At 56.3% G+C, this 27485-nt stretch overlaps 3 protein-coding genes and 1 non-coding gene across 20 annotated transcripts; 3 read left to right on the plus strand and 1 right to left on the minus strand.

Annotated features, from left to right (window-relative positions):
* Nucleotides 1-1206: 1206 nt before the first annotated feature.
* Nucleotides 1207-10045, plus strand: SLC29A2 (solute carrier family 29 member 2). Of its 15 annotated transcripts, none has more exons than XR_014836575.1 (12): nt 1207-1479; nt 1730-1811; nt 3181-3341; nt 3514-3653; nt 4057-4191; nt 4822-4919; nt 5130-5214; nt 6436-6615; nt 6890-6995; nt 7095-7180; nt 7921-8120; nt 8968-10045. XR_014836575.1 is itself a non-coding variant. In XM_003122487.5 (12 exons), exons 1-12 carry the CDS (start codon nt 1451-1453, stop codon nt 9077-9079), a joined length of 1371 nt encoding a protein of 456 aa, XP_003122535.1. In that variant the 5' UTR covers nt 1207-1450; the 3' UTR covers nt 9080-10045. The 15 variants fall into 15 exon arrangements, 12 of the variants coding, with proteins under 12 accessions (XP_003122535.1, XP_084866026.1, XP_084866028.1 ...); XM_003122487.5 differs by having other exon boundaries at nt 6479-6615; XM_085009900.1 differs by having other exon boundaries at nt 6479-6615; nt 7925-8120.
* A 6721-nt stretch (nt 10046-16766) lies between these two features.
* On the minus strand, nt 16767-16848 carry TRNAS-GCU (transfer RNA serine (anticodon GCU)). Its single transcript has one exon. It is a non-coding gene; the product is annotated as a tRNA-Ser (tRNA).
* A 510-nt stretch (nt 16849-17358) lies between these two features.
* B4GAT1 (beta-1,4-glucuronyltransferase 1) lies at nt 17359-18985 on the plus strand. Its single transcript, NM_001315579.1, is given in 2 exon segments — nt 17359-18468; nt 18710-18985. Coding segments are annotated over 2 exon segments (1248 nt in total). The 5' UTR covers nt 17359-17412; the 3' UTR covers nt 18902-18985.
* Nucleotides 18986-19878: 893 nt separating this feature from the next.
* Nucleotides 19879-27438, plus strand: BRMS1 (BRMS1 transcriptional repressor and anoikis regulator). Of its 3 annotated transcripts, XM_085010739.1 has the most exons (11): nt 19879-19992; nt 22900-23022; nt 23139-23284; nt 23363-23453; nt 23573-23700; nt 23826-23905; nt 23993-24089; nt 24499-24591; nt 25678-25742; nt 26401-26440; nt 26874-27438. In XM_085010739.1, the coding sequence occupies exons 3-11, from the start codon at nt 23146-23148 to the stop codon at nt 26879-26881; spliced, it is 741 nt and encodes a 246-aa protein (XP_084866865.1). In that variant the 5' UTR covers nt 19879-19992; nt 22900-23022; nt 23139-23145; the 3' UTR covers nt 26882-27438. The 3 variants fall into 3 exon arrangements, with proteins under 3 accessions (XP_084866865.1, XP_003480720.1, XP_084866866.1); XM_003480672.5 differs by lacking the exon at nt 22900-23022; XM_085010740.1 differs by lacking the exons at nt 22900-23022; nt 24499-24591.
* Nucleotides 27439-27485: the final 47 nt, after the last annotated feature.

Genomic DNA, 27485 nt, shown 5'->3' on the forward strand with positions numbered 1-27485 from the left:
ACTCAGGGCGATTGCAGAGAAAACAAACTCACTCGTAAATTATGTCAATTAATGTAAATTAATTTCAAAAGTGCAATGGTAGGTCATCTTTTCAAAGTTTTTCACGGAAAAAAAAGTGGGAGGAGGGGAGTTCCCGTTGTGGCTCAGCGGGTTACAAACCCCACTGGTATCCATGAGGATGCAGGTTCGACCCCTGGCTTTGCTCAGTGGGTTAACGATCCTGGGTTGCCGTGAGCTGTGGTGTAGGTCGCCGAGGCGGCTCGGATCCAACGTTGCTGTGACTGTGGCGTAGGCTGGCAGCTGTCGCTCGGATTTGATTTCTAGCCTGGAAACTTCCATACGCCACGAGCGCGACCCTAAAAAGGAAAAAAAAAAAAAAAAAAAAGGAGATGTGTGCATCTTAATGTTTAATACGATGTGACGTGGGACCACCGAAAGTATTTTTTTAAGCGGTGGTGTGGGAGGGCACCAGGCGAGGCTAGAGAGCGCACCTGGGTCACCCTTCCTTCCGGAGCCTTTGCTTAGCCTCTCATTGCTCCAGGGCTCAGCCACACCGCCACCGGGAAGCCCTCTTGGACATCCCGGAGGGGCTCCGCCAGCCCCTCTTCGCCCCAAAGGCCCAGCGCTTCCCTAGGCACCCGCTGGAGAGGGGTCCGTCTGTCCGTCTGTCTTCCGGACCGGCCCGGGTCTCTGCCAGCACTGCCAGCTGGCCTTCTCTTCTGCCTCCCGGTGAACCCCGCTCGGTGCAGCCTGCCAGGATCGCTGGCGACAGACGGTCTCTCTGGCTTCCCCTGGCGCTGGCCCGGCTTGGGTTACACCCTCGGCCAGGGCTCCAGCGGCGCGCGGCGAGCGGCGAGCGGGTCCCTCGGTGGTCTCCCACGTTAGGGGGCGCTAGCACCGCCAGCGCATCACCCCGGAGTTGGCGGAGCCGGGAGAGCACAGCGCCAGGTCCGCTCCACAGCACTCCGCGGGGGAGGGGGCCACCTCTGCCACTGCCTCCCTCCGCCCCGCCTGCAGTGGTCCCGGCCAGGCGCCAGCGGAAAAGGGAGGCGGCGGGGGAACCTTCCCGGCTCAGCGCCTCTGGGACATCGCGGTGGGCGGTGGGGTCCGGGGACCTCGAGGTCGAGCAGGGGTCCGACGCAGGAATCTGGAGTCCCCGGCCTGGAGGCCGTGAGGGGCGGTGGGACCCTCTGTCCCCGCCCTGGGGGCGGGGCCGAGATCCGAGCCTGCGGAGCGTGAGACCAGCCGAAATCCGCAGGGGACTCCCGACTGGACTCCTGCCTTCCCCGACCCGCCCCAGATCTGGGGAGACCAGACCGCCCCCCCTTCCCCTGACCATCGCCGGCGAGACCCAGCCTCCCGGGTTCCCCGCTCGGCCCACGGGCCCCAGCGCAGGTGCAGGTGCGGCTTCCTCATCTTCTCCCATCCGGGCGCATCCCTCTGGGCGGCCATGGCTAGAAGAGACGCTCCGCAGGACAGGCGAGTTGGGGACCGGGTGGGGTGCGTATGGGGATGCGGTGGTCGAGGGCCACGCAGCCCAGCTCCCTTTGGGCGCTCCAAAGCGCAAAGTAGCCAGTTGGAACTACAATTCCCATCAGCCGCCTCCCTCGCGTGCCTGAGCCCGCGTGATGGGGGTTGTAGTTCGCTCTCCGAAGGAGCCGGCCTGGGAGGCGGGAGGGGCGGCCAAAGCTGGACGTCCTCCCGGTGACCTTCTGACTGATCCTCACAGCTACCACCTGGTCGGGATCAGCTTCTTTATCCTGGGGCTGGGCACCCTCCTTCCATGGAACTTCTTCATCACAGCCATCCCGGTGAGACTCAGGGTTGGAGTGATGGCCCCACGGCCACATCCATCCCGCCCAGTTGCCTTTTCCCACCAGGTCCCCTTTCATTCCTCATTATGGCTGTGTGTCCCCTGAAACAGGGAGTCTCATTGAATGGAGGGGGCTAGGAAGACCAAGCTTTCGGGGATGCTCAGATCCTAGAAGGGCAAGGCCAGCAGCTCCGGGGGGAACAAGCAAGGAGCTACCCATCTACCTCTGCTGTTTGTCATTATTCCCGGGCTAGTCACTCCAAAAGCGGGTTATCCAGGCCTTTGGTTTTCTTTGAAATACCATGAATTATATTCATTCATCCAACAAATAGTCAATGTCAGAGTTCTTAGCACCGGGGGTACAGGAGGAAACAGAGGAGGGTTTATCCTCACCAAACTTGCGTTCCCTCGAGAGAAGGCAGGCATATGGGCTTGTGTTCTCTTTGGGACTGGAGTTGTTCATATATATTAACTGCACCAACTTTCCAGATGCCTCTTCAGTGCCCAGCTCTGTGCTGGGCCCTAGAGACCCAAAGACGAATCAGCCCATGATCCTGAGAGCAAGTTGGGTGCCAAAGAAATACCACTAATGTAACATGGCATATGCCATCCCAGGCCTGGAGCAGAGTTCCGTGTCCCCCAGGGAGGGGGCGATTCCTTCTGCTTAATAGAAGAGCTGATTTGTAACTTAGGAGAAGGGTCAACAGGGCATTTGCGTTGGGGGGTTGGAGTGGTAAGAGGCGGGGAGGGCATTCCTGATAGAGATGGCAGCCTTGAAGCCGGAGTATGCCAACCTGTTCAGAGAAAGGGCCAGAGCGTGGGGTGCCGGGAGGTTAGCAGGACGGTGCAGGAGATGGGGCACAAAAGGGAGGCTGGGGTCTGGTTCTAAAGGGCTCCAATGCTGTCCCAAAACCTTGGAGCTTTGCCCTGCAGGCAGCAGGGAGCCATGGGTGGGGAGGAGCAGGGAGGAGTTAAACAGGCCTGGCAGGATAAGCGTTCCAGAGAGAAAGCCCTTGGTCAGCACCTAGGCCAGAGCCTGGCTTAGGATAGGAGCTCCATAAATACCCAGGAATCTCTTCGCTGCTGCAGGAGTCGGGGTGGGGGCGTGGGAGAGGAGGGGTGATCCAATGATAGAGCAAGTTCGGGGTCCTTGAGGCCTGGGCTCTACCCCAGACGGCAATGCAGTGCACGTTCATCGAGCTCCAACTGTGTGCCAGGCGCCAGGTGCCAGGGAGAGTTCAAGGACAAACAGACCCACAGAAGTTAACACAGCAATCACAAGCATGGAGTGAGGCAGAGGGCTGGAGGGTTCCCTGAGGGTAGCTTGTAGGGTGACCCTGTACCCCACTCCCCTGGCATCCTGGCAGTACTTCCAAGGGCGGCTGGCGGGGGCCAACAGCACCACCAAGACCCTGGGCACCAACCACACGAGCCCTGCTGATACCTTCAACTTCAACAACTGGGTGACATTGCTGTCCCAGCTGCCCCTGCTGCTCTTCACGCTCCTCAACTCCTTCCTGTACCAGTGGTGAGAAGCCCTGCCCCCTGGGCTCTGTCCCAGGCCATCCCTCTCTTGTCCCTCCCCTGCCCCGGACCTCTCCCCACTCCCCAGTGTCCAATCCTGGGATGAAGCTCTCGCCCGCCTCCCCTTGCCTGGCTTGGGGCCCAGTCATGCCCACTCTGCCCCTCCTTCTGAGCAGCATCCCTGAGACGGTGCGGATTCTGGGCAGCCTGCTGATCATCCTGCTGCTCTTTATCCTGACGGCGGTGTTGGTCAAGGTGGACATGAGCCCCGGGCCCTTCTTCTCCATCACCATGGCCTCTGTCTGGTTCATCAACTGTGAGCACCCCTGCCACCTCCCCACTCAGCCCTCCAGGGTTTCAGCCCAGCCTCTCCTTTGTAACTGAAAGGACCTGACGTATCCAAGAAGGGAAGGCAGTAGACGCATCACCCGTGTCCCTGATGAGAAGCTGAGGCCCAGAGGAGGGGAAAAGTCACTTGTCCCAAGTCCCACAGTGACTTGAGGGCAAGACTTCTGGCCGCCAGCCCCTCCCACCTAGGGCTGCACTTTGGGATAAAGCTCTCACCCAAACGAATGTGGACTGTTGCACCAGAGGGCCCAGTGCCTCCCGTCTACCCAGCCTAGTCCAGAGTCCCCTGTGCCCACTGCCATCACCTCCTCCAGGGAGCCCCCCGAGGTCTGCCTGGTTGAGCAGCGGCCTCCAATCCTGTCCCTCCACAGCCTTCGGCGCAGTTCTGCAGGGCAGTCTCTTCGGGCAACTGGGCACCATGCCTTCCACGTACAGCACCCTCTTCCTCAGTGGCCAGGGCCTGGCTGGGATCTTCGCCGCCCTTGCAATGCTCATGTCCATGGCCAGTGAGTCGACTTGGGTGGCTGGAGGGCAGGGGTGGCCTCTGGGATTCTGGGAAGCAGAGAGAGAGTGTGCCAAGAGTGAGATGCCTTGGGCTCTGCTGGAGACAGAGGTGACGGGATGATGGGAGAGCTGGGGACTGGGGGTGGGGAGTGGGGCTCTCGAGATCGATGAGGAGAGGGCGACTAGACGAGGCCTGAGGCAACTTGGGACCCGGGGCAGGATTCCTGAGGCCAACACTGGCATGTGGCAGCAGAGAGGACAGCTTTGGCATTCAGATAGACTTGGGTTCCAATCCCGGTTCTGCTGCCCCCTAGCAGGGGGCATTGGACAAGGCACTTATTTGCTATGGTTTTCCCACCCAAGGGATGCTTTTGATCTGTGCTCAGTCAGGAGCATGGAGTAATAAGGACGCATCGCAGGTGCTTGACAAAAACGACACACAGGGAAGGGAGACGGGAAGGGCTGGGCTAGGGCCCCCTGCACGAGAGACCTGCATTTGTCAGTGGGAGGAGTGGGAGAGGCCAGGAGGTGAATCTGAGATGTGCATTATTGTGAAGTAGGACAAGAGTCGGGAGCCCTGCGGGAGCTGGTGGACCAGCCACCTCCCTTCTGCAGCTGAGGTTTCTGCGCAGGTGGCGTGGATGCCCAGACCTCTGCCCTGGGGTACTTCATCACGCCCTGTGTGGGCATCCTCATGTCCATCGTGTGTTACCTGAGCCTGCCCCACCTGGTGAGCCTGGTGTTGGGCTCAAGGCCCACTGGAGAGCAACATATACAGCCTCGAGGCTGAGGCCCCGAGAATGGCCAAAGGAGGCAGAGGGGACCCGGGCCCAGTCCTGATCCCCGGAGGAGTCAGCCACTGGGGGACCCCAGCCTCTAAGCCAACAGGGTGGGGAGGGATCCAGCCAAGCCAGGCAGGGACAACGCTTTCCTTCTGCAGAAGTTTGCCCGCTACTACCTGGCCAAGAAACCATCGCAGGCGCAACGTCAGGAGCTGGAGACCAAAGCTGAGCTCCTCCAGTCTGGTAAGCCTGGGAGCCTGCTGGGGAGCTGGAGGACCCAGAGGGGACTAGAGCCACCTCCACGGGGGAGGACTTCAGCTGTGCCCCTAGCAGTCTGTGTGTGCAGAGGCAGATCATGAAAGGAAGCCAGTGGGATTAAAATCATTCCTGCTGGAGTTCCCATCATGGCTCAGCGGTAAGGAATCTGACTAGTGTCTATGAGGACATGGGTTCGATCCTTGGCCTCACTCAGTGGGTTAAGGACCCACCGTTGCTGTGAGCTGTGGTGTAGGTCACAGACGTGGCCCAGATTCCGAGTTGCTCTGGTTGTGGCGCAGGCCGGCAGTTACAGCTCAGGTTGGACCCCTAGCCTGGGAACTTCCATGTGCCTTGGGTGTGGCCCTGAAAAGACAGAAAAGAAAAAAAAAATCATAACTGTTACCCTTTGGGCCTCAGTCTTCTCCTCTTTAAAATGGAGGTGGGGGTGGGGAATGGAGTTCCTGCTGTGGCACAATGGGATCGTTGGCATCTCAGGAGCACTGGGACACAGGTTCAATCCCCGGCCCTGTACAGTGGGTTAAGGATCTGGCGTTGCCGCAACGTTGGCTTAGGTCGCAACTACGGCTTGCATCTGATCCCTGGCCAGGGAACTCCATATGTCGAAGGGAAGCTAAAAAAGGAAAAAAAAAAACATGAGGGGGGGAGTTCAGTAGAGCTTCAGACTTGCAAGTTCTAGATCCAAGTGCATCTGAGTTTGAATCCTAACTTCATAACGCCCAAGCTGTGGGACCTTATTCAAGCCAGGCAACCTCTCTGAGCCTCAGTTTCTTTATTTGTAGAGCAGTGACACTGAGATTATCCACCTAAGTTGCTCAGCTCTGCCTGGCACATGTGCTGCTTAATAAATAGTAGCTAAGGGAGTTCAGCAGTTAATGAACCCAACTAGGATCCATGAGGATGCAAGTTCAATCCCTGGCCTTGCTCAGTGGGTTAAGGAACCAGCATTGCTGTGAGCTGTGGTGTAGGCCGGCAGCTGTAGCTCTGATTTGACCCCTAGCCTGGGAATCTCCATATGCTTTGGGTGCGGCCCTAAAAGAGCAAAAATAAATAAATAAAAATAAATAAATATAGTAGCTAAGCATATTCCTGTTGCTAATTCTCTTTGCCTGCACCCTGGGCTGGTGGGGGGGGGCAGGGGTGCAGAGGGGGAAGGTGTCACTTGTTTCAATTGTCTGGTTTTCACAGGAATGGGTCCCAGGCATGACCCCGCCCTTTCCTCTTGTCCCAGATGAGAAGAACGAAATTCCCAACAGCCCCCAGAAGGCAGCCCTGCCTCTGGATCTTGACCCTGAAAAGGAGCCAGAGATGGAGCCAGAGGAACCCCAGAAGCCAGGAACACCTTCGGTTTTCATTGTCTTCCGGAAGGTTTGGCTTGATAGAGCCCTGCCTTCCCTGCCCCCACATCCCTGGGGAAGAGAGGGCTGCTCTCTCCAGCCTTCCCCACAGACTCTCAGATTAGACTGGGGCCTTAGGACTCCCCTTGTCCACCCTAAGGTGACAGGATCATGGAGGGTCAGGGACATGCTGGGCCAGGCCCTGGTGTCCTGTTCCCGGGCCAGGGCTTGGGCGGGAGGGTTGGGGCTGCAGGTGGGGCTCCGGGTCTGTCCCGCCAGCTCACACCCCTGCCTCTGGCTCCCAGATCTGGCGGACGGCGCTGTGCCTTGTGTTGGTCTTCGCAGTCACCCTGTCCGTCTTCCCTGCCATCACTGCCATGGTGACCAGCTCCACTGGTCCTGGGAAGTGGAGTGAGTGCCAGGAAGCAGAAGAGGACAGGGCATCGGGGTGGGGGGGTGGGGAGAGGGGAGGGGGAGTCGGGACTGGGTTGAGCCCCTTCTCCCTCCCAGGTCAGTTCTTCAACCCCATCTGCTGCTTCCTTCTCTTCAATGTCATGGACTGCCTGGGACGGAGCCTGACCTCTTACTTCCTGTGGGTGAGCACACCTAGGCTGGGGTGATCTGGTGGTTTTAGGGAGGAGCTAGGGATCCGAGGGTGTCGGAGCACAGAAAGGTGACTTTCCAACAGTCCCACTGGTCTGGGACCAGTCGGGTGGCAGTGGGCACCTGGCCCCTGGAGGTATGCAAGCCAGGGCTTGGACTATGAACTCTGTGAAAGCGGAAGCCTTGTCCAGTTGAGCCATATCCCCAGCATCCAGCTGAGGACCCAGCCCCCGGTCCTTAGAGACGGTCCTGCCTCATGTGGGAGACTGGACAAACTTCCTAGTATTTGGATTGCTTTTAGCCAAGACGCTGCTGCTTTAGATGAAATCTTCCAAGGACACACAACAAATAAAGTCAGTCAGAGTAGCTGCTGTGATCTCAGCCAGGGTGAGGCCTGGATCCCCAGTTTCCCATCCCATCTGCCCCAAAAGGGGTCTGTGGAGCCCCCATGGGTGCTCAGAGTAACCACGTTTGGAGACCGAAGTGGTTCTTCTAGCCCTGTCCTGAAAAGTATGAGCTGGAGATTAGGGGAGGCAGAGGCTAGTCCCGAGCCCTCTGGATGGCTGAGGGCCCCTGGCCCAGCCACCCGATCTCCAGAGAGAGGCCCAGGGCGGGGGTCCTCACTGGCTCACAGAGGGCAGGTGAGGGGAAGTGAGAGCTGAGTCTATGTGGGGTGCCCCTGGAGCAGAGCCCCTGCTCCCAGGGACCACCCTCACCCCAACCTTCCGCGCAGCCAGATGAGGACAGCCGGCTGCTGCCCCTGCTGGTCTGCCTGCGAGTCCTGTTCGTGCCACTCTTCATGCTGTGCCATGTGCCAGAGAGATCCCGGCTGCCCATCCTCTTCCCACAGGACGCCTACTTCGTCACTTTCATGCTGCTTTTCGCCGTGTCAAATGGTTATCTGGTGTCCCTCACCATGTGCCTGGCGCCCAGGTCCGGGGGGGTGGGGGGGGCAGTGCGGAGGGCCCGGGAATTGGGAGGTGGGCTACTCTGTGAAGGGGGACAGCCTGAGAGGGTTAGGCTTCTGGCCAGCCCAGCCCTGGCTCTCTCCAGGCCTCACTGGTGCCACCTGTCAGATCAGGTCTTAACTGCCGAGCTGGCCCTTGGCCAGGAGCCCGGGGGAGGGCGTGGGTGGAAAGGTTCCTGCCTGACAGAGTAGCCCAGATACTGGGGGTCTCCTGCCTGGCCCTCAGTTTCCCCAGCTGTGAACTAAATAGGCTGGACTCTCATTCCTCAGAGTCCAGCTACTCCTCAAATTCTGTTATAGAGAAGCTGAGGATGTTTTGTTTTTTTGTTTTTTAGGGCCTCTCCTGTGGTATATGGAAGTTCCTGGCTAGGGGTCAAGTCACCTTAACCCACTGTGCGAGGCCAGGGATCAAACCTGCATCCTCATGGATACTAGTTGGGTTCTTAACCCACTGAGCCACGATGGGAACTCACGCTCAGATTTTGATCAAAAGCAGGGTTCATGGGCTATTTACTCTGGGGACAACGGAGTTGAGAATCCAGGGAGAGTAGAGGGGACAGGGAGGCCCAGGCCGGGGACGTGTTGTCCAGCAGGAAGGCATCTAGACTGCAGGGCATGAGAGATGTCCTTGTCCTGTGGCCCCATTTTCCAGATGAGGAGACTGAAGCCCAGAGGCGGGCCTAATGCCAGTGACCCAGAGGCTGGGCGCCGGCCCAGACTAAAACGCAGGCGTCCTGCTGGAAGGAGGGCAGAGGGCATCTTCTAAGGTTTGGCCTGACATGTTCTGAGCACGCCTGCTCCTGTGTGTTCTAGGCAGGTGCTGCCACATGAGCGCGAGGTGGCTGGGACACTGATGACCTTCTTCCTGGCCCTGGGGCTCTCCTGTGGGGCCTCCCTCTCCTTCCTCTTCAAGGCGCTGCTCTGATGGTGTCGGGGGCCTCCCAGCATCTCTCTTTGGAGCTGAGACGCAGAGCCGGGGGAATGGCAGGCTGCGCTCGAGCCTCTGCGGGGCTGGAGCCCCTTGGGCTGAGGGTGTCAAGAGGCGGTGCGTGCTGCTCTCCTCCCTGGGCTGACAGCCGCTGGGGGCGCTGCAAGGACGAATTCGCCACCTGTCTTGGCAACCTTCACCTGGGAGTGGAGCCGCCACTCGGACACCAGATGATCAAGATGTGCCTAAGACGCCACCGAAAGGGTGACGATCTGGGAAAAGAGGGCCGAGGACCATGGCCCTTCCTCGCCGTCGGGAGGAACCCACTCGCTCAGAGACCACAGGCGGGGCTTTGCCAACGGTGTGGCTGCGGCCTCGGATTCAGAATGGGAGTGGGGGCCAGCCCAGGGCAGGAGCTCCTCTGCTCTCTGGGCCTCAGCAACCCCGTGGCCAAGTCTCTTGGACTCCAGAAGAGAGGATTCCAGGGGTGCTGGGGGGACCAGCGAGAAGCAACAGGAGGCAGACCTCTGAGGATGCTCAAAGCACCCTCCTTGGGCCCAAACAGTGTTTATGTCACCATTATGTACTGTGCCCGCTCCCCAGGCCTCAGCTGGGCCTGGGTCCCAGAACTGCAGGTAGCCCGCTTGCATGCACAGCACTTTACAGTTTGCAAAGCTCTTCTACACCCACTCTCTCACCGAAGCCTCACTGAGGGGACTGTGCCCCCCCCCCTTTTGTACAGGTGAGGAAACGGAGTCCCAGGGGAAGTGACTGGTTCTTGGCACAGCCGGTCCCAGCCCCCACCTCCCTGTAGGTGCTGTCCTTCCTGTCTACTGCCTGCTGCCCTTTTCCTCGAGGGGCTCACGGTGAGAGCCCTAAGTCCCTGTTCCACCTGTTTTCTGGTTGTTGCCCTCTGACCCTGCTCCCGGGTCTAATAACAACCTTCCTTGTTTGTACAGTGAACTCGCTGGGTCTTTTTGTTTCCAGGTGCTTTCAGCTCTGTTGGCTTTGATGAGCTGGCGGTGGGGTAGGGATGACTGTACCCATTTGATGAATGGGATGACTGAGGCTCTGAGAGAGGCAGGGATTTGTGGGCATCCCTGTGCTGGACCCTCTTGACTACACGAGAGCCAAGGGGGACTGGCCTGCAAGGGCCCTGTGCTCCTGGGCCTGCCTGCCCCGTGGATGACTGCTCCCTCCCTTCTGGTGTCCTCTGCCTCCCCAGCATCCCCCTTCTCAGAAAGGCAGCCTCAGGAGTTCCTGTTGTGGCTCAGAGGATTAAGACCTGACTAGTATCCATGAGGATGCAGGTTCAATCCCTGGCCGCACTCAGTGGGTTAAGGACCCAGCGTTGCCGTGAACTGTGGTGTAGATCACAGATGTGGCTTGGATCCACGTCGCTGTGGCTGTAGTGTAGGCCAGCAGCAATAGCTCTGATTTGACCCCTAGCCTGGGAGCTTCTAGATGCCGCACCTGCAGCCCTATAAAGAAAAAAAAAAGGAAAGAAACGCAGCCTCAGAAAGGCAGTCAGCCAGTCCTCCAGAGGGAGGGAGGAAAGGCCTCCTTTGCTGCACACCTGTGCTACCTGCCCAGCCCAGAAAAGCGGGGATGGGGTGTTACGATTGTAGGCACCAGCCTTTCTGCCCACATGCCCTCCTGCCTTCCGAGACCCTACACTGAGCAGCTATTATTTACCAGGCGCTGAGCCAGCACAGGGCCCCTGCTCAGAAGCCAGGTACCAAAAAGGAAAGTGAGGCGAGATATGACCCTGGGAGTGGAAATAAAGCCACAGGGCCAACCCCAAGTGAGGACTGATTTTTTTTTTTTCCACCATTATTCACTGGGTCAGGTTCTGGCTGGTCAGGTGACCCTGAAACAAGGGAGCTGTGGTCCCTGCTCCCAGGGCCATGATGGGGCTTGTGAGGACCCTGCAGAATGTGCAAAGTAAGACTCCAGAGGACGGGGCCGTTGATCTCACTGGGAAGTTGGCCAGGCATTCTTGAGGAGGTGTCTGCTGAGCTGGGCCTTGAGGGATGAATATGAGTTTGCTGGGCTGACGCCGGGAAGAGGCATCTCGGGCAGAGAACGTGGAATAACATGGGACATTCAGGGAACAGCGGGGCCTTCTAGTAGCAGGGGGAGGGGGTGAGAGCAGCCCCTAGGGTGTGAGGAAGGGGACGGGAAGAGGATGAGGCTGGGGCAGTGGGCTGGGGACCAATGACCAAGGGCCTTGGTGAGGAGTCCTGACAGGAGATTAGAGCAGAGGAGGCATACAGGAGAGAGAAAAGTGGCTGCCTCTGCAGAGGCCCTTTAACTTGGTGGGTAAGTGCAGGTGCACTGACCCAGAGTCCTGGGTTCAAAGCCAGGCCCTTTCATTCACATTGGGAGTCCTGGAGAAAGGGCTGGAGTACAGACCAACCTTTACTAAACGGTGGTTGTGGTCCGGGGGGTACCTTGTGCGGACCCCTAGGCCTCGCTGTCTCCTTTGGCTGGGATGGTGGGGCAGGACGTCAAAACTTCCTAGGTCCCCTTCTCCTTCTCCACCTTTGGAGACTGTTGTCCAATTTACCAAAAAGCTCCCTAGACCTGCCCGACCCAGCCCCCCCAGGGACCCCAGGGGTGCTGGTCTGCTGTCATCTGGAGCAAGCCCAGGCTGGGCTGAGCAGTGGAGGACGGGCCCCAAAGGAGAACACTCAGCCCTGGGATGTTCCTGTGATGTCACAGCCTGGAATTCCTCCTCGCTATCCTCCGTCCCCATTTTTACCCAGCCCAGCTTTCCCATCCAATCAAGATGCAGCTAGTTTTTGATATGAGAAATGATTACTTAGGAGTTCCCATTGTAGCGCAGTGGAAACGAATCTGACTAGCATCCATGAGGACAAAGGTTCGATCCCTGGCCTCACTCAGTGGGTTAAGGATCCGGCGTTGCCATGAGCTGTGGTGTAGGTCACTGATATGGCTCAGATTCCAAGTTACTATGGCTGTGATGTAGGCCAGCACTTGCAGCCCCAATTGGACCCCTAGCCTGGGAGCTCCCATGTGCCACACATGCAACCCTGAAAAGAAAAGAAAAAAAAAGTCAGAGATTGTCAGAATGGGTTTAAAAATGATTCGACTAAATGCCATCCACAAGAAACTCACCTTAGAGCCAAAAGCACAAACAGGTTGAAAGTGAAAGGATGGAAAAAAGATATTCTGTACAAACAGTAACCAAAAGAGAGCTGGGTGGGTAGACTGATATCAGAAAAAATGGGCTTTAATTTAAAAATCATTTATGAGAGGAGTTCCCATTGTGGCTCAGCAGAAACGAATCTGACTAGTAACCATGAAGATGCATGTTTGATCCCTGGCCTTGCTTAGGGGGTTAAGGATCCAGTGTCGCCGTGAGCTGTGGTGTAGGTGTGGTTGGGGTCCTGCGTTGCTGTGGCTGTGGCGTAGACCAGTGGCTACAGCTCCAATTCGATCCCTAGCCTGGGAACCTCCATATGCTGCAGGTGCAGGCCTAAAAAAAAGAAAAAATCATTTAGGAGTCAAAGAAGGATGTTACATGTTCCCGTAAAAGCATAAATCCATCGAGAAGATAGAGTGATTATAAACATATACACACCTAATGACAAAGTCCTAAAAAATAGGAAGAAAATGTGACAAAATTGAAGGCGAAATAGACATTTCTACAGTAATAGTCAGAGACTTCAAGATCCTTTTCGGGAGTTCCCGTCGTGGCTCAGTGGTTAACGAATCTGACTAAGAACCATGAGGTTTCGGGTTCGATCCCTGGCCTTGCTCAGTGGGTTAAGGATCCGGCGTTGCCGTGAGCTGTGGTGGAGGTCAGAGATGCGTCTCGGATCCCGCATTGCTGAGGCTCTGGCGTAGGCTGGTGGCTATATCTCCGATTAGACCCCTAGCCTGGGAACCCCCATATGCCGCGGGAGTGGCCCTAGAAAAGGCAAAAAGACAAAAAAAAAAAAATCCTTTTCAATAAAGGATAGAACAACCAGACAGAAGATCAACAAGGAAACAGAAGACTTGAAAACAACTATGAAATAAATAAGCCAACAGACAGACACAGAACACTCTACCTAAAAACAGCAGAATATACTTTTTTCTCAAGGGCACATGGAACATTCTCCAGGACAGATCATATATTAGGCCACAAAACATAATTTTTTTCATTTTAAAAATTTCATCGAAGTACAGTTGATGCCTGCAATAATTTTTTAAACTTTATTTTTGTCTATGCCTGCAGTATGTGGAAATTCCCAGGCTAAGGATCAAACCCCTGCCACAGCAGTGACCCAAGCTGCTGCAATGACAACACCAGATCCTTAACCCACTGCGCCACAAGGGAACTCCCTGTGATAATTTTTTTTTGTTTTTTTTTTTTGTCTTTTTGTCTTTTCTAGGGCCGCTCCCTCAGCATATGGAGGTTCCCAGGCTAGGGGTCAAATCGGAGCTGTAGCCGCCAGCCAGCGCCACAGCCACAGCAACATGGGATCCAAGCGGCATCTGCAACCTACACCGCAGCTCATAGCAACACTGGATCCTTAACCCACTGAGCGAGGCCAGGGATTGTACTCTGAACCTCATGGTTCCCAGTCGGATTTGTTAACCACAGAGCCATGGTGGGAACTCCTGCGATTTAAAAGATTAAAATCACACAAAGGGGAGTTCCTGCTGTGACTCAGTGGCTTAGGAACCCATGAGGATGCAGCTTTGATCCCTGGCCTCGCTCAGTGGGTTAAGGATCTGGCAGTTGCCATGAGCTGTGCAACACTTGTGCTGTGAGCTGTGACTCGGCTCAGATCCTGCATTGCTGTGGCTGTGGTGTAGGCCGGCAGCTGTAGCTCTGATTTGACCCCTCGCCTGGGAATCTCCATATGCCCCAAGTGCAGCCCTAAAAAAAAAAAAAGTCAGTTTTTTTTTGAACAATGGATAAAATTGACATACTTTGACTAGGCTAATAAAAAAAGAGAAAAATTTTAAATTACTAAAATCAAATGAAAGGGGTCACTACTATTGGTTACACAGAAATAAAAAGGATTATAAGCTAATACTATGAACAATTGTACGCCAAAAAAGGAGAAACCTGGATGAAAAGGACAAATTCTAAGAAACACGCAAACTACCAAAATAATTCAAGAAGAAATCGAAAATCTGAACATATCTATAACAAGGAATGAGACTGAGTCAGCAATCAAAAACTTCCCAACAAAGGAAATTCCAGGACCAGATGACCTCACAGGAGAATTCCACCATCACTTAAAGAACTGACACCAATCCTCAAACTCTTCCAAAAAAAATACAAGAGGAGGGAACATTTCCTAACTCATTCTATGTGACCCTGATGCCAAAGTTAAATGAAGACATCACAAGAAAAGCAAACAACAAACCAGTATCTCTTATGAATACAGATGCAACATTTCTCAACAAAATCCTAGCAGACCGAACCCAGCAACATATTAAAAGAATTATACACCATGACCAAGTAGGATTTTGTCTAGAATGCAAGGGGGTTCAACAAACAAAAATCAAATCATGGGAGTTCCCGTTGTGGCGCAGTGGTTAACGAATCCGACTAGGAACCATGAGGTTGCGGGTTCGGTCCCTGCCCTTGCTCAGTGGGTTAACGATCCGGCGTTGCCGTGAGCTGTGGTGTAGGTTGCAGACGCGGCTCGGATCCCGTGTTGCTGTGGCTCTGGTGTAGGCCGGTGGCTGCAGCTCCGATTCGACCCCTAGCCTGGGAACCTCCATATGCTGCGGGAGCGGCCCAAGAAATAGCAACAACAACAACAACAAAAGACAAAAGACAAAAAAAAAAAAAAAATCAAATCATGGTCACACACCAACTCATGGTATGAAGGGGAAACACTGCATGGCCATCTCGATGCAGAAAAAGCATCTGACAAAATCCCACATCCTTTCCGGATAAAAACTGCTCAACAAACAAGGAATAAATAAGAACTTCCTCAATCTGGAAAGGGGTGTTTATGAAAAATCCACAACGAATGTCATGCTTAATGATGACAGACTGAAGCTTTCCTCCTAAGATTAAGACAAAGATGCCTGCTTTCACCATTTCATCTATTCAGTTTTCTACTGGACATTCTAGCTGGAGCACCTCTGGCAAGAAAGAGATATAAAAGGCACCCAAATCAGTGAAACTATCTCTCTCTATATAATAGATAACTAACAAGGACCTATTGCATAGCACAGGGAAATCTACTTAGTAGTCCATAATAACCGATATGGGGAAAAAAGAACCAGATATATGCATAGGTGTAACTGACTCACTTTGCTGTACACCTGAAACTAATACAACATTGTAAGTCAACTATACTCCAATAAAATTTATTTTAAAAAAAAGAAGTAAAGAGTTTCCATTGTGGCTCAGTGGTAATGAACCTGAGTGGTATCCATGAGGATGCAGGTTCAATCCCTGGATCTGCTCAGTGGGTTAAAGGATCCGGCCTTGTGTGAGCTGTGGTGTAGGTCCCCAGACGCTGCTCAGATCTGGCATGGCTATCGGTAGGCCGGCGTCTACGGCTGTGATTTGACCCTTAGCCTGCGAACTTCGTATGCCACAGGAGCGGTGCTAAAAAAAGAAAAAAGAAAAAAAAATCTGTGATCACAAATGATATAAACACATACAGAAAATTCTAAAGAATACACACACACAAAGCTAATAAATGAATTTGGCTAAGTCGCAGGATTCAAGAACAATACACCAAAATTCAGTTTTATTTCTATACATACAATTTTAACACCAATTCTGAGGCCTGGGGTGTTTTTTCTCCCAAAACCAAGCAATTCTCTGACACCGGCTAAATATCTTGCAATGCAATTTAATTTTGACACTATCTACCTGGTTATAGCATCAGATTCCACAAGCTAGGGCTGCAGAAGAGAGGTCTCCTGGTCACTCTACAATTCCGCTTAACCTCGTTGAGCAGCAGGCAACTCAACTGCCTGTGGAGCAGCAGGCAAATACCTTATCCTGACATTTGAGGGCCCCCAGAGCACCTTCCCAAGATTGAGGCGGCAACTGTTATGACACAGTACCTGCCCTTCGCACCCACCCCAGCCTCTCTTTTAAAGAGCCCCTGCATCAATCATTCCACAAACACTTATTAGGCACCTTCTGTGTACATTGGCTGGTGTTAGGATATTTGAAGCTTTCTGCTTAAGAGTGTGTGTGTGTGTGTGTGTGTGTGTGTGTGTGTGAGGCAGGTGTGTGGATACATGCAAGGTCTCCACCCTGGGCGAAGTGCTGGGGAAAGGAGAAATAAATTCGCTGAAAAGATTAATAATTTAAGTGATCAAACATCACCACTACCGCCAAGACCAAGTTCCACTGCTTTAGACAGGGAAGGCAGCTTCTCCAAGGGGTTTCTCTAGTTCTAATATATTGGTCCCCGATCTGGCATTGGTTAGAATTCTGATTCTGGCCTTTTGGGTACCACTGAACCCTGGGCCCTCTTTCTAGGGTGAAGGAAAAGCACGCTCCGACCTCCGCTGAGAAGGTTCTGCTACCTCGTGTGGGAGATAATCAGAGAGGTACGGTGAACAAAGATTGAAGAGTTAGGGCCGAATTGCGTGCCACCTACAGTTTAGTTCTCTTCAACCTGCTGCTCCAAACAGGCACGATGTGGAAAATTAAGAATTATCTCCAGCGTAAAACGCCAACCGACGAGGATGGGATTCGAACCCACGCGTGCAAAGCACAATGGATTAGCAGTCCATCGCCTTAACCACTCGGCCACCTCGTCTCACGTAGGGCGCTCCTTTCCACATTCCCTTATCTCTCATCTCCACACCTTCAGGCACCCTTTCAGTCGCCCCTCAGGGCACATCTCGTAAGACCTAGAGGAGGGAAAGAAAGGGGTTTTCTGTGTTCCTTTCCGCCTGCCGCAGCCGAGAAGCCGCGCCATCCTTCACCACGTTGCAGCGGAACTTTGCGTTTCCCCTTCCTGAGTCGGGGGATGAGCGCGCCAAGCTTTCGAAACAAGCTTGGTCCAGGAGGTCCTGCACTGACCCGGAGGGAGCGGGTGCGAGACCCCGAGAACCCAACATGCGCGGCGGCAGCCGGCTCCCAGCCTCTCTGCAAAAGCGCGGGGCGCGGGCGGAGGATGCAGTAGCTCCTCCCGGCGCGCAGGGGGCGAGCTGGCGCCCCGGAGGCCTACGCGGGCGGGCGGGCGGGGCTGCGTGCGGGGCTCGGCTCGCCTCGGCTCGTTTCGGCTCCGCTCGGGAGGCTGCGGTAAATCCGGGCTTGCGGCGGCTGGCAGAGGTTGCGGCCCGGTGGTCCCTGCTGCGCGCCCCGAGCCCCGCAAGCCATGCAGATGTCGTACGCCATCCGGTGCGCTTTCTACCAGCTGCTGCTGGCCGCGCTAATGCTGGTAGCGATGCTGCAGCTGCTCTACCTGTCGCTGCTGTCCGGGCTGCATGGGCAGGAGGAGCAAGACCAATATTTCGAGTTCTTCCCCCCGTCCCCGCGGTCGGTGGACCAAGTCAAGGCGCAGCTCCGCACCGCGCTGGCCTCCGGAGGCGTCCTGGACGCTAGCGGTGACTACCGCGTCTACAGGGGCCTACTGAAGACCACCATGGACCCCAACGATGTGATCCTGGCGACGCACGCCAGTGTGGACAACCTGCTGCATCTATCGGGCCTGTTGGAGCGTTGGGAGGGCCCGCTCTCCGTGTCGGTGTTCGCGGCCACCAAGGAGGAGGCGCAGCTGGCCACGGTGCTGACCTATGCGCTGAGCAGCCACTGCCCCGATATGCGCGCCAGGGTCGCCATGCACCTGGTGTGCCCCTCACGCTATGAGGCCGCCGTGCCCGATCCTCGGGAGCCAGGAGAGTTTGCCCTGTTGCGGTCCTGCCAGGAGGTCTTTGACAAACTAGCCAGGGTAGCCCAGCCCGGGATCAATTATGCACTGGGCACCAATGTCTCCTACCCCAATAACCTGTTGAGGAATCTGGCTCGTGAGGGGGCCAACTATGCCCTGGTAATCGACGTGGACATGGTGCCCAGCGAGGGGCTGTGGAGAGGCCTGCGGGAAATGCTGGATCAGAGCAAGCAGTGGGCGGGCACAGCGCTGGTGGTGCCCGCCTTTGAGATCCGTCGAGCTCGCCGCATGCCCACTAACAAAAACGAGCTGCTGCAGCTCTACCAGGTGGGCGAGGTGCGGCCTTTCTATTATGGGCTGTGCACGCCCTGCCAAGCGCCCACCAACTACTCCCGCTGGGTCAACCTGCCAGAAGAGACCTTGCTGAGGCCTTCCTATGTGGTGCCCTGGCAGGACCCCTGGGAGCCATTCTACGTGGCCGGAGGCAAGGTGCCCACTTTCGACGAGCGCTTTCGGCAGTATGGCTTCAATCGCATCAGCCAGGTGCTCATAAGGGAGAGGGCAAGGGAAATGGGGCAGGAGGGATGGTGAAATCAGGGAGCTGTGGGTGGCCCTGGATGGAAAGGAGCCAGTGAGGCAGGAGGGATCATAGTTTAGGAGGTGGCTGGATGGCTGAAAGATCCAGGATGCCTCCAGAGGAATGGGCATGCTGGAGTGAGCAGTGATGTCCGTCTCTGGCCTGGGAACCTCATCAAACTTTGCTGACCTATTTCTCCCTCCACAGGCTTGTGAGTTGCACGTGGCAGGATTCGATTTTGAGGTGCTGAACGAAGGTTTCCTGGTTCATAAAGGCTTCAAAGAAGCTTTGAAATTCCACCCCCAAAAGGAGGCCGAAAATCAGCACAATAAGATCCTTTACCGTCAGTTCAAGCAGGAGTTGAAGGCCAAGTACCCCGACTCCCCACGTCACTGCTGAGCCCTTCCTTCCCCTAGTCTGAGAAGTCTCAGCCTCCTCCCTCCTTAGGCCGCCCCTCAGGCCTGACTGGGGTAAGAAACGTCACTCCACTTTACAGTGGTAGCTGTGGTGTTTGAACACTGGACTTGAATATGGGGTGCTGGGATCAAGTCCTAGCTTAACCACTAACTAGCTGTGTGGCCTTGAGCAAATCCCGTTCTCTCTCTGAGCCTCAGTTACCCCGTCTGTAAAAGGGAGGTGAGAATACCTACCTCACAGAACTGCTGGGAGGCTCAGATGAGATGCTATATGTGAAAACATTCTGTAAGCTTCGTACAAATGTGAAGTATTATTAATATTATTACAGTATTATTATTGTTGTTATTATTATTGTTATTATTATTAACAATCTTGGGTGGGTGAGCAGTAGGAGAGCAAAAAGTATGAATGGGGGCAGAGCTGAGAAGTCTGAGTAGTTAACAAAATGGGCTTTTTGGAAAGAAATCAGATGAAGGCGTTGAATTTAGTTCTTAGCTTTTGGGCAGAAGCCGAAACTTCCTGGTGTCTTAGGCCTCCGTCCCGGGGGCTCTAGAGAAGGGAAGGATCTGCAGGTTCTGTGCGTCTGAGATCTGTACCCTTGAATAGCCTGGGCTGGGTGATTTGCCTACCGACTACAATGTGTAAATAAATGAGTGTTCACACCTACAGCTGGCTCCATTACTCTCCGGAACCGGGCGGGGGTGGGGGCCGCGGGTCGCAGGTTCTCCCCTTTCGCGCCGCCGGGAGGTGACTGTGGACCCAGACGCGAGGGCTGCAAAGCTAGGAAGGCACAAGGGCCTTTCCTGCATGCTGAAAGCCTGTGTGAATGTCGGTCCGTTGCCATGGAAACCGTCCCGCGGTATCCCAGCATGCCTCGCCCCAGCTATCCAATTGTGAGCACTCCGATGGGCGCCTCCTGATGACGCATGCGGAAAGCGCGGGTAGGCCCCGCCCCCGGAGAAGAGGGACCGGTGCGGCGCTTCCGGGACCCCCACAGCGGCAGCCAGTACCGATAACCTCCGGCACCTCTTGGGGAATCTAAGACGTGAGGCTGGAAGCGCCACTACCTACGGGTGCGTAACGCCAACCCTGGCGCCTGGTTTGCCCTTTCGGACAGGCAGTCGGAGCCTGCCCAATATCCAGGGCGGTAGCGAGACTTAACCGCCCGGACGCGAGCTGGGGCCGCGGGACCGAGGAGCCAGTGACTCTCCCGCCCGCTCCGCCGCGTACGGAGATGGAGCGGGGCGCGAGGCTCTGGGTGCGCCGTGGAGGGACTGGGTCGGCTTCTTCGAGGGTGGGGAAGAATCTTCCTTCCTACGAGGCGTGCCCTTGACATGCTCGCTTTCTGAAAAGATAAATTGCATGTGCACAGCACCTTATAGTTTGCTTTTCGATCCCTTACCTCTTGCCATCTTTACAACACCCAGAGTAGTGATGGTTATCCTCATTTTGTACCCGGGCTAAAGTGGGGAGGATGTGATTTAATTTGGCTCTCTCAGTAGACCCAGAGACTGGTGGAGAGAGACCTCCCCCCAAGCCCCGCCCTCTCTGGTCCAGAAAGGTGGGACTTACCCCGAGTTGTTAAAATATATTTAACAGTGAAGAGAAATTGCAAAGTTTGGGAACTCCAGGAACTGAGGCTTGAAAAAGGGAAAGAGGAGGCTGATTTGGAGAACCGAGGTTTTCAGCTCAGGTTCAGATCATTTGTGAAATCCTTGAGGAATGCTTTGAAACGGCCCTCTAGGCCAGTCAGTTTACTCAAACTGATGTCAAGGAAAGGTGACAAAACACTTTGGGTTTGCTACCACTGTAGGGACCAGGGGCTACTAAGAAAGCCATTTCCTGCCCTGCAAAAATGTGTTTTGTTTAATTTGCATTCGCAAATCCTCCAGTGGTCTAGTGAGTCAGTACTGCGCGGGGTGGGTAAAGCGCGTGTGCAGCCCTGCCCTGGGGAGGCTCACAGACAGGCATGAGGATGGGCAACAGACGTGGAAATAAATAAGGAGGGGCATCTACGCGGATCTGAAGGACTACAAAGTACCCAGAGGAAAACATCCGGTGAAGTAGAAACCCCTTTAGTCAGAAATGATCTATTGAGACTGTTTAGTCTTCCTCTTGGGCGATCTTTTGGCAGCATTTGGCACTGTCTCATCTCCTTCATTCTGAAATTCTCTCTCTCCCCCTATACTCTGACTTTTTCCTCCTCTGTCTCTTGCTAATTTCCTTCTCCTTTCCTGGCATCTTGTCATCTGCCCCTTTGATGACCCTAGAAGTTCCATCATGAACTCCTTCTCACTCCACACATTCTGCCTTGCTGGTTGCACCCTCTCCCAAGGCCTGAAGAACTCACGATGTGATGACCAGATCTCTGCAGCCCACATTTCTCTGTGAGGCTTAGACCCATGGACCCCCAGCCCTGCCCCCTTCTCTCCTCTTGGGGTGTTTGCACCTGCTACTCACTCTACTTAGAATGCACCCTCTCTTGACCAGCTCAGCTCATCTGTCTGGCCCATCTTCCTCTGCAGGCCCTCACTGCTGCAGCAGGCTCCAGGTCCCAGTTAGATGCCTCTCCCGTAAGCCCCTGGTCTTAACTCTTCTCACCCCACAGCAACAGTCTGTTTCTTAGCCTTTCTGTCCCAGGAACTTGTAAACTCCTTGAGGTCAGAGACTGTCGCACCTGTGCCCAGCTCCTACCATAGTGTCTGCTGCTACCTAGCATGTATTAGATCTTCAGTAAATATTAAATGAGTGACTAAAAGAAGGAATGCTTAAGACTGTTCAGTTTGCTGAGAAGTCAACCTAAGATAAGCACCAAAAAATACTGGCATTAGGTACGAGGAGTTCGTCAGTTAACTCTACAGGATGGGCTTCAGCTGAGAGTGATGATACAGGAACAGAACAAGTGGGAGGTGGGCGAGTAGGAATAGCAAGTGTCCACAAGGCCTTGAAAAGTAGCCATGAGGTGGAAAACGGCGAGCAGTGGGGTGGGGTGAGGTTTTGTGTTTCTGCTTTCTCTCTCTGGTGGTAGATACCTGAGCACGTCTGACGTTCTCTGGGAGGAGCTGTCAGGAGCGAGAGTTGAAGATGCATAAGGGAGAGGGCAGCACTGAGGACATGAGATCATGAAGGAAGCAGGAGATAGGATTTGAGCCCAGTGAGAACACAAGCATCGTAGAGTGTTCTCAGGAAGAGAAGTGGAGGGCGGTGTAGGCAGAAGAATAGCACAGGAGTTCCCGTCGTGGCGCAGCAGAAAGGAATCTGACTGGGAACCATGAGGTTTCGGGTTCAATCCCTGGTCTCGCTCAGTGGGTTAAGGATCCAGCATTGCCGTGAGCTGTGGTGTAGGTCGCAGACGCAGCTTGGATCTGGCGTTGCTGTAGCTGTGGTGTAGGCCAACGTCTACAGCTCCAATTGGACCCCTGGCCTGGGAATCTCCATATGCTGCGAATATGGCTCTAAAAAGACCAAAAAAAAGAAAAAAAGAAAGAAAGAATAGCGCCGTGGGCGTTAGGGCTGGTGGGGAAGTGCGTGGTATATTTGAGAACTGGCCAGCAGATGGTGGGGTGAAGGAGCTGGACCGGTGATTCAAGTCCAGTCTGTGCAGGGCCTTGGAAGCCCGGATCAGAAGTTTGGGCCCAGGAGTTCCCATTGTGGCTCAGCAGTAACAAACCTGACGAGTCTCCATGAGGATGTGGGTTCACTCCCTGGCCTCGTTCAGTGGGTTAAGGATCTGGCATTGCTGTGAGCTATGGTGTAGGTCACAGACGGCTCGGATCTGGCATTGTTGTGGCTGTGGTGTAGGCCGGCAGCTGTAGCTTTGATTCGACCCCTAGCCTGGGAACCTCTATATGTCGCACCTGTGGCCCTAAAAAGCAAAAAAAAAGAAAAAGAAAAGGTTTGGGCCCAGTCCGGTAGGCAGTGGGGAGCCCACCCTTGGCCTTTCCCAGCTGACGGGTCATCGTCTTGGCTGGTGTTCCCAGGCCTGGGATCACCGACAGTGTCCAAGGGCATACGGGCATGCCCATGGCTCCCGGGCTCCTGGGAGATGTGCGGCCAGGGCTGCTTGCACCTGCTCCACCGAGCGTGGGCACGCACAGGATGTGGTGAGTCTCGTGCCTTCCCCAGTGGTCCCCCGCCTGCAGTTAGGCCACTCCTGGAGTAGCCACATTCGGGCAGAGCTGTGGGTAGTGGCAAGTACTGGCTCCACCGCTACTCCCAGAGCCCAGATGCCTGTCCAGCCTCCGAGCAAAGACGCAGAGGAGATGGAAGCAGAGGGCGACTCGGCTGCTGAGATGAACGGGGAGGAGGAAGAGAGCGAGGAGGAACGGAGCGGCAGCCCGACCGAGTCCGAGGAGGAGAGCTCAGGTGAGACCCGCAAGCCGGCCCTGCCGCCCCCGGCCCCGGCCCCGGCCCCAGCCAGCCCTGACTGGCCTCCTGTCCCAGAGATGGACGATGAGGACTACGAGCGCCGCCGCAGCGAGTGCGTCAATGAGATGCTGGACCTGGAGAAGCAGTTCTCGGAGCTGAAGGAGAAGTGAGTGTGGGGACCCTGGGGCTGGCCTTCCGGGAGTCCGCGGGCCTGGGGCCTGTGCGGCGGCCCGCACACATTTGACGGCTGAGCACAGGGGTGCACGGCTGCCTTTTACCTCCCAGGTTGTTCAGGGAACGGCTGAGTCAGCTGCGGGTGCGGCTGGAGGAGGTGGGAGCTGAGCGGGCGCCCGAGTACACAGAGCCTCTCGGGGGGCTGCAGCGGAGCCTCAAGATTCGAATTCAGGTGGCAGGTCTGTGGGCTGTCCCCCTACCGGAGCCCACGGCTCTCTGCCCCCTTCCTCCCTCATCCTGCCCCTGCCTCGCCCGGCTCCCGGCTGCCCTTTAGTCAGGCAGGGCCTCCCCTCGGCCTCCGCAGGGATCTACAAGGGCTTCTGCCTGGACGTGATCAGGAACAAGTACGAGTGCGAGCTGCAGGGGGCCAGGCAGCACCTGGAGGTGACCGTGCAGCCCCTGGGTGCGGGCGCTGGGGGGGACGGAAGCTGCGCCCCTGCCCGCCTGGCTGAGCCACTCCGCCTCTTCCAGAGCGAGAAGCTGCTGCTCTACGACACGCTGCAGGGGGAGCTGCAGGAGCGGATCCAGAGGCTGGAGGAGGACCGCCAGAGCCTGGACATCAGCTCTGGTGAGGCGAGGGGCCCCCTCTGCCCTGTCAGTGCCGCCCGCAGGCAGGGCCTGGGCTGCCCCACCTGCACCGGGGGCTGGTTAGAGGACCTGCCTCGTGGTCGCTGTGGGGACTGAAAGCCAGCAGGGACAGGCCCAGCCCAGCCCCGGGGGACACAGTGGGGGCTCAAGAGGACTGGTCCCGTGTCTGCGTCCAGGCAGGACACGGGGGAGGGAGGGGTTGTCCCCACATCCCTGTCCATGAAACAGATGAGGAAACCAAGGCTCCCAAAAGCACAGCGTCCTCTTTCCCGGGCTTCTCTGTGCGGCCAGGGAAGAAGGGCGGGCCCGGGGAGGGCCCACGTGAGGGTCGCAGGCTGCAGGGGGCAGGGGGAGCAGCACCCCGATCCTGACTCTGGTCTGGGGCACAGAGTGGTGGGATGACAAGCTGCACGCCCGAGGCAGCTCGAAGACCTGGGACTCCCTGCCGCCCAGCAAGAGGAAGAAGGCCCCTCTCGTGTCTGGTATTGTCCCCCCAAGGCTGGCCCGAGCTGGGCAGGAGGGCGGGTGGAGGGACAGGGGCGGGAGAGGCCGAGCAGCCTTCCTTATGGTTTCCCGCGGCCGTGTCCAGGCAGACCTCGCTGTCAGGGACTTCGGTGGGGTCCTGGGTCTCTCGTGGGCTCTGTGGACCTTAGCAAAATAGGAGCATCCGTCCAGAGATCCCCTGTAACTTCCTAAACGAGGTCTCCTTTGGGGCCCTTCTGGCTTTCCCATGACGTCCCCAGGCATGTCCCAGGCCTTCCTACCTGCGCCTCTTTGCTGACTCTGCACCCTCCTCTTGATGCTTCTGTCCGGATGTCTGCTCGGGGCTTGTCTCAGGTGTTACCTCCTCCTTGAAGCCTCTCCTGATTCCCCTGCCAGGGGCTATGGCTTCTCTCTCCTCCGTGCCCCTGTAGTAGCCTGGGGCTCCTGCATCGAGTCTGGGAGCAGTTACCCCTGCCCTGCCCTAGGCACCAGGCTCCCTCAGTCCAGGGTCTGCTGTGCGCAGAGCCGAATGAATTCTTACGCGTACCCCAACCCACCCCCACGTACGCGCACCAATCAGATTCTCAGGGCGTTGGCCTCCAGGCGATGGGAACCAGGTTCAAGCAGGGAGGGAGGACTCTGGACTACAGGGACTTGAGGGTGAATGGGAGGTGATGGTGTGGGGACGTCAGGGACAGAGTTGGATGGTCCCCGGAGGGGGCTGTGAGACCGAAGGAGGGTTGTTTCTGGGTGGAAGAGAGTAGAGGCCTTCATAGGTGGGGAAAGGGGCCCTGTGAGGGGACAGGGGATCGAGAGGCAGGTCCCTGAGTGGGTGGGATGGGCCTTGGCCTTCTGACCTTAGACGGGGTGAGGGGAGCCTAACAGTGGTAGGGTTGGGGCTCAGAGCCCCCTCCTCATGGACTGGGTGAAAGAGGTGGTGGCCATGGTAGGACGTGGAGGCTGAGCTCTGACCCCGGCCCCCCGCCCCTGTCCACGGCACCACCCCGCCTGAAGCGGGGGTTCCCGGGCCAGGCCCATCACCTGCCTCCTCCAGCAGGCTTCTTGCTTCCTTGACCCCGTTGCAGGCCCTTATATCGTGTACATGCTGCAGGAGATCGACATCCTGGAAGACTGGACGGCGATCAAAAAGGTGGGTCTGGAGTTCCCATCGCGGCTCAGCAGTTAACGAACCCAACCGGCATCCATGAGGACGCGGGTTTGATCCCTGGCCTTGCTCAGTGGGTTAAGGATCCGGCATTGCTGTGAGCTGTTGTGTAGGTCGCAGACGCAGCTCGGATCCCTCGTTGCTGTGGCTGTGATGTAGGCTGGTAGCTGCGGCTCGGATTCCACCCGTAGGCCAGTGGCTACAGATCTGATTCAACCCCTAGCCTGGGAACTTCCATATGCCACGGGTGCAGTCCTAAAAAGACCAAAAAAAAGTGGGTCTGATGCTGCCTGTCAGGGTGCGGGGGGGGGAAGCCACCGGCTGTGGTCTCTTCGGGCTCTCCACGTGTGGGCCTTCTGAGACCCTGGGGAGCTCTCTGCTCAGCCTGCCCTCCGCACACTCTGCCTTCAGCCCAGTTCCCTGGAGTTTCTGGGAGCTCACTGGCCTCATTTTGCCCGAGGCTGCCCGGCTGAGGGAACTGCTGGTCTGTGCAGCCCCTTGCTTGTGCTGCGGCAGGTTTGGATGGGGGTGGGAGAGAGGGAGGGAGGGAGGGGAAGGCAGGAAGGCAGCCGATGGGGGGTGGGGGTGGGGCTTGCCAAGCTAGAGGCAGGCTCTCAGGGGGGGTTTCTTCTTACCCATCCAGGCGAGGGCAGCTGTGTCCCCTCAGAAGAGAAAATCAGATGGTAAGAACCACAGGGGTTGTTCTGCTTCCCAGTGCCCCTCCCCCAGCCCAGCCTTCGGGAAAGGAGCCCCCAGGGAGGGGCCTGTCAGATCCGTTGTCCGTTGTCAGAGAGTTAGTCTGGGTTTGAGGGCATTGTGGGAGTTAGCGTGTGGGTGGGAAAGCTCTAGGTTAATGGGGCTGGGGCATGGACCCCCCCCCTGCAGCACCCACCCCCCCACCCGAACTGGATAGGGAGGGTAGAATGCTGAGCCCCAGCAGCTGGCCTGGCGGACCTAGATCACCAGGGAGGCCCATGAAAGGGGCTGCGGAGCTGGCCTGTGCCCTCCTGGGCTGGCCTCAGGCCACTCCTCTCAGTCCCCCACATGAAGTGCCTGCCTCCCCCTTGGTTCAGTCTCCTCCCCTGCAGTGATTTTTCCTGTCCTGTGTACCCCCAGGACCTTGACCCTGCTGTTCCCAGGCAGGGGGCCCCTTGGAGCAGCTGGCACCAAATCCAGGATCTGAATTTCCTGCTGCAGAAAGGCAGGCTGACAGGCCCCGCAGGATCTGCCCCAGAGGCTCACCCGCACTGCTGCTCAGCCCTTCCCTCCAGCCATCACTGGCTTGGACTCCTCCTGGGGGCCTGTGCAGCTTGGCCTGGGGCTGCCCTCGCCAGGCAAGACTGTCTCCCCCTCCCCACCCAGCCCACCTCCTCCCCCTTCAGAAGGTCAGCCTCCTCGGTGCCCTCTCTGATGAAGACACGCCTCGTCTTAAGCCAGAGCAGCGGCCAAAGCAACATCTTTTCTGCTGCCCTGGGACCCGGCTCCCCAGTCACTGACGTCAGTGAGCTGAGTCCAGCTTCACAGGAACTCTGAGCCAGAAATTGTATTTGGGGGGCCTGTGTGTCTTGGCTGTTGCCAGAGGTGAGAAGGCAGGCTCTCCAGGTCGTCCTCTCAAGGCTGCTCGTGATGTCTGCCTCCTGGATTTCAGGGACTGGAATTAAAACCTTTCCTGGGACTCTGACATGACCACACGTGTCTGATTAACCTTGCCAGGGAGTCAGGGCTCTC

This window comes from Sus scrofa, chromosome 2 (assembly GCF_054392235.1).
Source record: "Sus scrofa isolate SSC_HxYL_T2T_F1_AM1 chromosome 2, Sscrofa_HxYL_maternal_Yorkshire_Landrace_v2.0, whole genome shotgun sequence".
Taxonomy (NCBI): Eukaryota; Metazoa; Chordata; class Mammalia; order Artiodactyla; family Suidae; genus Sus; species Sus scrofa.

Bases quoted from the DNA above. Each gene is read 5' to 3' on its own strand.
- SLC29A2 (XM_021082800.2), top strand. From the start codon at position 1,629: ATGGGGGTTGTAGTTCGCTCTCCGAAGGAGCCGGCCTGGGAGGCGGGA. The intron at 6,996-7,094 runs GTGAGTGCCAGG...TCTCCCTCCCAG, and splicing joins CACTGGTCCTGGGAAGTGGA to GTCAGTTCTTCAACCCCATC. The intron at 8,121-8,967 runs GTCCGGGGGGGT...TGTGTGTTCTAG, and splicing joins ACCATGTGCCTGGCGCCCAG to GCAGGTGCTGCCACATGAGC.
- BRMS1 (XM_085010739.1), top strand. From the start codon at position 23,146: ATGCCTGTCCAGCCTCCGAGCAAAGACGCAGAGGAGATGGAAGCAGAG. The intron at 23,701-23,825 runs GTCTGTGGGCTG...CGGCCTCCGCAG, and splicing joins GATTCGAATTCAGGTGGCAG to GGATCTACAAGGGCTTCTGC. The intron at 25,743-26,400 runs GTGGGTCTGGAG...TTACCCATCCAG, and splicing joins ACTGGACGGCGATCAAAAAG to GCGAGGGCAGCTGTGTCCCC.